The sequence below is a fragment of the Lissotriton helveticus genome, chromosome 4_1 (genome assembly GCF_964261635.1).
Source record: "Lissotriton helveticus chromosome 4_1, aLisHel1.1, whole genome shotgun sequence".
Classification (NCBI taxonomy): Eukaryota; Metazoa; Chordata; class Amphibia; order Caudata; family Salamandridae; genus Lissotriton; species Lissotriton helveticus.
Window position 1 is genome coordinate 316,508,395 of NC_136063.1, and position 7,931 is coordinate 316,516,325.

Sequence of the window (7,931 nt, forward strand, 5' to 3'; positions counted from 1 at the left end):
GCAGACCCCTGACTGACTCTGGCTCGCCTCTCCCTGTTCATTTGTTGCCTCGCCACATCTAACAAAAGCTATGTGAAAGGCAGCCTGGGCACCGAGAAGACGTGCTGCTCACCTTTGGGTCCAGGTAAAATGGCCTGTGTGGAGCAGACGTCCGGTGAGGGGTGGCTGTCAGAGCCAAGAGCAGAAACGGAGCTTTGCAGAACAAAAAGCAGCAGCAATGCAAGGCACGCCTTCCGCCGCTGTGCGTTCACCGTGTCCATCCTGGCAGCCCTGAGAGAGGTAGACGAAGCTTCTAGCCGCTTTGCAATAGTTTGAGAACTGAGGCTGAAGCGTGAAGTCGGGGCTGCTGGGACTCCCGTGGGATGAAGGCAGCATGGGTCCCGTCAATTAACGCGGTGTTTACTCCAGCCCGAGTCAGGGCTGCTCAGTGTCCAAGTGTTTGGGAGAAAGTGACATGTGTTTACTGCGTCTTATCTCGGAGCAGTGGAATGGCCGAGCGGATGAACCGTGAAAATGGCGGTAACTTTTCGGACAATCTGGCTTGTGCAAGCGATCACAGATTGTATGGGGCACTACATTGCACGCTTCACGTCAGGCAACAGAGCTAAGGAGTGTAGCATCAGTGCTGAAGGCATGGCTTTATTCCACACACATACTTCCAACGCTTCGGACACCGGGGACATGGGTGATGTGTGAAGGGTGGAAGGAGCAAATATGATTCTACATGGACAAGTAAATAATGTTTCTTCACTAACAAATCCTCTACCTACCTAGTTGTTACCTTTGATAAAAACAAAATCGCACAACAAGTGGTACAAAGGCACAATTAGCGTTTTTTCCATGTGTCAGAATATTACACACTTATATCTGATAAAATATTTAATCACAAACGCATATAAACTCGCATGATTTGTAAAAGTTTAAAAACAAAGGGATGAATTATGAACCCACTGATAAATTTGGCAGTAATGGCTGTGCCAGTAATGCCTAGATTTTGCCCCTTGCCTCTACCTGCAGGTTCTAAAGGTTCCCCAGGAAGTACTTTTCATCTCTGAGTTTGACAATGATTTAGCTGAAAATTATAGGACACCTGTCTGTTTACAAGTGCTGCTGGCTGCCTCTTAAATCTAAACCACTTGCTGATATCATCACTGACCATGGCTCACCGGTCTGAGACTGAGGATAGAGCCAATGTAGGCTTAATACAAATTGTAAATCAATCAACCATAAGGAGGGGCACACAGAAACCTTGCTTTTGGATCACCTGGCTTAACAAAGTTTAGCCCTATGGGAATTTTATGTTTTTGCTCCTTCCCCCGTTCAAAGGGCATATATCAAATCAAACGGATCCTCTCTGTATGGTGGACTAGGTTGGTCTATCAAAAGCCTTCTAAAATGTCTCCCAAGGATGGGCAAATATGCATCCCCTGGAGGACCCTGAAACCTTTTTTTCTTATTTTAGTTTTTGTCTATCTTTGGCTTTTAAAGATGCTGTAGTGACAACCACTGACAGAGCTCCTCCTTCACAACTTTGGTTCTTAGCCTCCCTTAAAGCTGAAGCAAGGCAAGTGGAGAGAAACTAGCAGTTCTCTTCTGATAATACCGCATTGTTGACTTTCAAATCACAGTTGAGTAATTAAACATTTTTATTCATTAAAGAAAAAGTTCCTATTTTGGAACAATAATAAAAGACCTATAACTCCACAAGCCCTTTATTTAAATTTGTCAGAGAACTTACTAACATTCTTGTTCGGTTAGTTCAGTAATTCTAACGCAGGACCTACTTGATAAATTGTTCTCCTATTTTACTAACAAGGCTCAAACACTCTATGAAAGTATTAAAAGTGATTTAATCTCAAAGGAGACTTCAACAAATCTTAGCAATAAACACGATATGTGCACAAGAATTGCTGGTTGCCTCCACACGCAATAAATTTCCAAAGTGGATTTCATCCTTGCCACCCATGTAGACAATACAATCTAATTACTAAAGTCTAAAGTCTGGGTCACTGGATATTGAAACTGCCAGAATTTTTCAAGACATGACAGAAATAATGGCGCCTGCAAATAAAATTACCTGGAACCATTATTTTGCTTCTGGCGAGGTTCTAATAAAAGGGAAAAAGAGTGCAGTTGAACAATTGTTGAAAAAAAATTATCTGAACCCAATGTTGGAGTACACTTATAGTCCTATATCGCTCCCCTCTTTGATTTAAAAAATATGGGAGAAGGATCATACTAATTGGTTACTAAACCACCTAGAACAAAATAACCCATTGGATGTGGCTCAAACTGGGTTTTAACCTAAGATGGGGAGTAAAATTGCTCTGATCTCCGTCTTGAATGAAGTAAGGAGTTCTGGACAGTGAATAACTGGCAGGTTTTTGTGCATCGTTTGATATGGTTGATCATATTATCACTGGGTTAGGCAGAGATAGGCCCTTTCAGGTTATGCCCTTGGTTGGTTCTAATTGGTTTTTTATTCACTATAAATGCCACCTTTCAGCTTCAAAGAAACTCCGATGAAAATCAGAGTCCTCCAGGGATCCTCATTGTCCCTGATCTTGTTTAACATCCATGTTCAACCTTGAGCCTCCTTATTCATCCCTTTGGCCGGGATTTTATGGAATATACTGACAATAGTAAACTTGTGTTTCACTTCGACTGTCCCAATAAAGAGAATAAGCAATTTTATAAGCCCAACCTAGCTGCTATCCACCCTTGGATAAATAAAAACATGGTACAATTAAATGTGGATAAACCAGAATTGTTATTATATGGCCCTGCCTCCTAACAGAGTCTGTGGTCTCCTCCTAATCCAATCAATGTGATAACAATTTTTTACCTCAAAATTGACAAAGGCCTGTCTCTTAAGATACAAATCAACTCTAGTTGCATGCATGCTCCTATCAAACCAAACCTATCCGGGGTCCAGGATCTCAGCTGCCCTCGCCAGTGTTTGGGGAGGTGTCCAGTCCACTGGCATCCATCAGATCCTCATAACAGTTGTCCTCAGAATTTTCTAATGTCTGATATTCATAAGGATCTGCAGACCCCTCCCAAATATCACCCAATCCAGGTCTGTCATATGAATAAGGCACTGACTCCGATATGGGGAGCCTGCTCCTAGTCAGTGCCGGTGTTGGACGATGCCTGTTCGTGTCTGTATCGGAGTTGGGCGATTATGATGGGGCGGCGCCACTGCTGGGCGTTGGTGGCGCCAGGGGCATTGGCACTGGAGCAGGCACCAGGAAAGGTTGATATCGCTCAACCAGTTCTGCTCTCGATCCATCAATGGATTCATGAGGCCCGACTGGTGCAGAGGGGGAACCTGTGGCGCTCAAGGGCACTCCAAGAGGGGTTGAGCAGCCCAAAGATGAGGTGCATGGCCTTGTAAAATTCTTTAAGTTTGCCCAAGGTCACTTCGGCTCCTGGAAATTCAGGAACCTGCAGAGATGGCCCAGGCCCAGAGCTAGGCCTCGAGTGCCCACAACACTGTGACTCGTGCAAAGACTTGTGAGGTGAAGTTAAAGACCTCTTTGACTTTGTTTTCTTCTTGTGAGACTTCCCTGACTTTGTCGATGACTTGGAATTTGACGACGATCTCTGGGTACGATTTCACAAATGATCTCACAACCTTCCTTGCGACTGAGATCTAGTGTCATGAAGTCGATCAACGTCGGGTGGCGAGGAGCTTGAAGGAGGGCTCTCTCAGTGCCATAGGGTGCATGGTGTGGCAATCCTGTGTGTAAATAGCAACTCAAAATACATACAAAACTATAGGTCACAATGGACAACTATAGGACATAGGGAAAGGTATATTCAAGGAAACCAGTACAAGATTAATAAATCTGATTCATTTAATAACAATCATATTAAAAAGTAGACATCGACTGTCATACTGTCATATACACACATTTAATAATTAAAAACAAATTAGACACTTTTGCTATACTTAAATACATCTAAGTTGACAAAAAGTCAAAAGTAATAATAATAAGTGGCAATGATTATGGTTCGACGCGCGTTTCGGCGTTACAAGGAAACGCCTTCTTCAGGAGCCACAATTTTCATCTAAAAAAATAAAAATGCACATAATCAACATAACATATATCCCAAAACTCTTTTTATAAAAGCCAAAAAACAAAGGCATAAGCTTCTTTTACAATATTGAAATGCATAAAATACATAAGAACAATCATAAGTACCGAACCTTGAAAAAACTTTCCCTATATTATCAAAGTAATCTAGATATTACTTAACCTGGTACAAACTAATATTTTTATATTTGAGCAGTTGTAAATCAATTGACCAGAGCCCACTAGGCATTAGCCAGCAATAGGCTAGGATCAATTAATAATTTTCTATATTACGATAGTTGTGCATGAGTCAATGTTATATTATGACTATTATTTCAAGGCGAGCATCTAATTATAATTACCTTGAATTGATATCAACTTATATGCTCATCACATATGACCTCTTTAAAAATTGTTCAAAGTCTGCTGGCCTGGTTCTATAGTATGCACTTCCTAGAGTGTCCTACAATTATGATACAAGATGAGACTAGTTTTACATTATTTTTAAACCTAAAAAGCCTCGCTTATTCAAAAGTTTTACAAGACTTAACACTTTGGTCTCTTTCTTACCAATTAAATAATTGTCGATCACTTGCATCAGACTTCTACTATGTTGTTGGCCAGGATACAACCACCCTTTGCGGTTAATCAGAACGAATTATAAATCTATGACAAAAGGTACATTAAATATGTATGTAAACGCACTAACGGTTCTTCAATTAGTAAACACACATTGTTGCTTAAGCCCCACTCTTCTTACCTAGAGTAAATGATGTTGCATCTGTGTACAAATAAAAGATGCTCACGGGAGCGAATAGCGTCTTACTGTTATTAAGATGGATGTTGACTGCTCCTGATATGAGCTTATCTGTACACTCTGGACAAGAACGCTTTGTCTGTCAAGAATACAATAAAATTAGATATGAACCTACGAAATTTGCCACTGTTGCTATTTTTACACATGTAGTAATTTCATTTTTGGTTTAAACATCCCCGTTGAGATGTACGACTATGCATAATAGAACGACTTGCAAACTGGAATCAAAGCAATCAGCTCTGCCTATTTGTGATACAGGCTTATTTATATATTTAATGCCAAAAGGAACTACCTGTTTTCACACCCCCATTAGGTTCAAGTTTGACCATAAACATTCACAGCATTCACGTTCATTAGTTATGATGTTGCTGTTTGCTCGATCTAATTCGAGCCTATAAAACTTGGTATTCCTATTGTTACTCAGTTCTAATTCGAGCCTATAAAACTTGGTATTCCTATTGTTACTCAGTTATAAAAAAAGAACTGTGTTACTGTACACATATCATATTAAGAATGCGTAGCTGTGACATTTGTTGGCAACTATCAGATTTTACATTTTGATGGAATAACCTTATCAAAACCGCTAGTGAATAACAAGTTTCCTTAGCTGTTCTTACCCAAAGCACGTATATATCCGGCTTGATCGCCCCAGTTGATTTAAAAAGACCACAAATTGCAGGCACTGCACCTTATCGTGATGTCGAAAGGAAACAGACAACCGCTCCAAATGGAGTCTGTATAAAAATCAACAAACATGTGCAAATTCGTTAGTCCTAATGGGTAGAAGCTGTTGTCATTTCCTACCCTTGCTTGATTATTCAAAATAGTAAAATATTTACCTTATTGGTTAAGAAAAATGCAGGGGTACGTCCGGGTGCTACAAAACGTTACAGCTCGCAACCCGCCGACGGTTAAAATGTTAAGAATCAACTAATTGCAGGCGCTGTTCCTTATCGTGATATTGAGAGGAAACAGAAAAGCCGCTCCAATCGGAGTCTGTATTTAAAGCAACAAACAAGTGCAAATTCGTTAGTCCTACTGAGTAGAAGCTATTACTTCTTACTACCATTGCTGGATCATTTAAATTAGTGGAATATTTACCGTTTTGGCCGCTAGATGATGCAGAGGTACGTCCGGGTGCTGCAGAAGATAACAGCTCGCGACCCGCCGACGGTTAAAATGTTATCGCTGGCAGCAGTTTCAAATCCGCCTATATACGTGAGGGATGCGTGGCAATTCCCGCTTGCGTCTTACGTTCCCTTGTATCTTAAAGGGGAACCAGCTCTCTAATTATATGAGCGGAACCTTGGAACTCTCCATAGCCTTTCAGGCTGCTTGTTTGTTTATACGTTGGAGTGCACGATAGCGGTAACTATTAAATAGTGGCCTACTACACTCACCAATCTTAAAAAATAAATTATAAAGTTCAAACATCCATACAGGTTATTCGTTCATTTACTTATTTTATTATACCGCTACTTATAACAAAAGACACTCATAACATGCTGAGTGCTGCTAAGGTCAATTTCATAAAATTGGAAAAACAACTACTACAAATTACGCTAGTTTTTAACCATTACAAGTGGAGATCACAGTGGTTAACTAGTGGTCTTGCATTATGAAATTTCATCTGAATGGACTCAAAGAGATAATTAAGAGTAGACCTACACATTGCTAAGGATATACTGAAAAGAGAATCATGAAATTGCATTCTCCCACGGGATTTCATTGTTCAATCCTTTCTTGAAAGTGTTAAGAACAAACACCCAATACACTTCTCTTTTCTTCCTAATAGCCTGTCCACCTTTACTGTCAGGTGTCCTGATTCTCTCCAAAATTCTCCAGCTAAATTCGTCAGGTTTGTGGTTTTGTTCCAGAAAATGTTTGACCAAAGGCGCTGTTAATTTACTTGTTCTTATTGCGGATCTATGTTCGGTCAAACGTACCTGGATGGTTCTGCAAGTCTCACCGACATAGCCCAAGCCACAAGGGCACTGAAGGAAATAAACCACATTAGTGGTTTTACAATTCCATAACTCATTCGCCTTGGCCACAAAACCATTATGAGACAGCTCCACGCCACCAAGAATGTTCTTGCACGATTTACATGAGGAGCATGGGACTGTTCCATATACCGGACAGGTGCCCAATAAAGATCTTTGTTTTAAACATGTGCCAGACTGGTTATTGCCGAACCTCGAATGTACAATCTTGTCCTTTAGATTTCTATTCCTCCTATGTGCAAACAGAGGTTTTACTAGTGACACATTGGAGGTAGGATTACAGTTGAGGATGTGCCAGTTAGCGTTTATAATCTGTCTGACACGTTCATTCATTGTGGAGTGCGTTGTCACACAGACAAGTTGGTCTGTCACTTTCTGCTCTTTCGGACTCAATAAAGCGTCACGATCAAAAAAACGCGCTCTCTTGTAAGAGTTCCTTATGAGCCTATGTGGGTATCCACGTTCAAGAAATTTTTTCCTCATAAGAGCCGCCTGTCTGTCGAAATCTGCCAAATTAGTACAGTTCCTGCGAACTCTGAGGAATTGGGAGAACGGGATACTCTCACGCTGGCTTTTCGGGTGAAAACTACTAAAATGTAATAATGTATTTCGGGCCGTGGGTTTCACGAATAGGTCCACCTCTAGTTTATTATTGTTTTCTCTTATTAATAAATCTAGAAACTCAACCTGCTCAGTACTATATTGGGCGGTGAATTTCAAATTATTGTCCGTTAAGTTGATCCATTCGAGGAATTCCAAAAGGGACTCTTCCCCATTGGTCCAGATAAAGAAGATATCGTCAATATATCTGGACCAATGGGAAATAGATTCAAAGAACGGAGCTATTTCATTGTCAATGAATTTATCTTCAAAGAAAGACATATAAATATTAGCAACCGAAGGGGCAACAGAGGCCCCCATGCTTACTCCCTTTAATTGGCGATATAAAAGGTCACCAAATTCAGTAACACAGTTCTTTTTTTATAACTGAGTAACAATAGGAATACCAAGTTTTATAGGCTCGAATTAGAA

The 7,931-nt window shown here is 40.5% G+C and overlaps 1 protein-coding gene across 1 annotated transcript in view; it reads right to left on the reverse strand.

Moving 5' to 3' along the window:
• COLEC10 (collectin subfamily member 10) overlaps positions 1 to 341 on the reverse strand; it is a 333,099-nt gene extending 332,758 nt beyond the window's left edge. The window contains exon 1 of the mRNA XM_078685563.1: positions 113 to 341. Within this exon, the coding sequence (XP_078541689.1) occupies positions 113 to 260 (148 nt within the window). The 5' untranslated portion in view covers positions 261 to 341. The remainder of the gene's footprint in view (positions 1 to 112) is intronic.
• Positions 342 to 7,931: the final 7,590 nt, after the last annotated feature.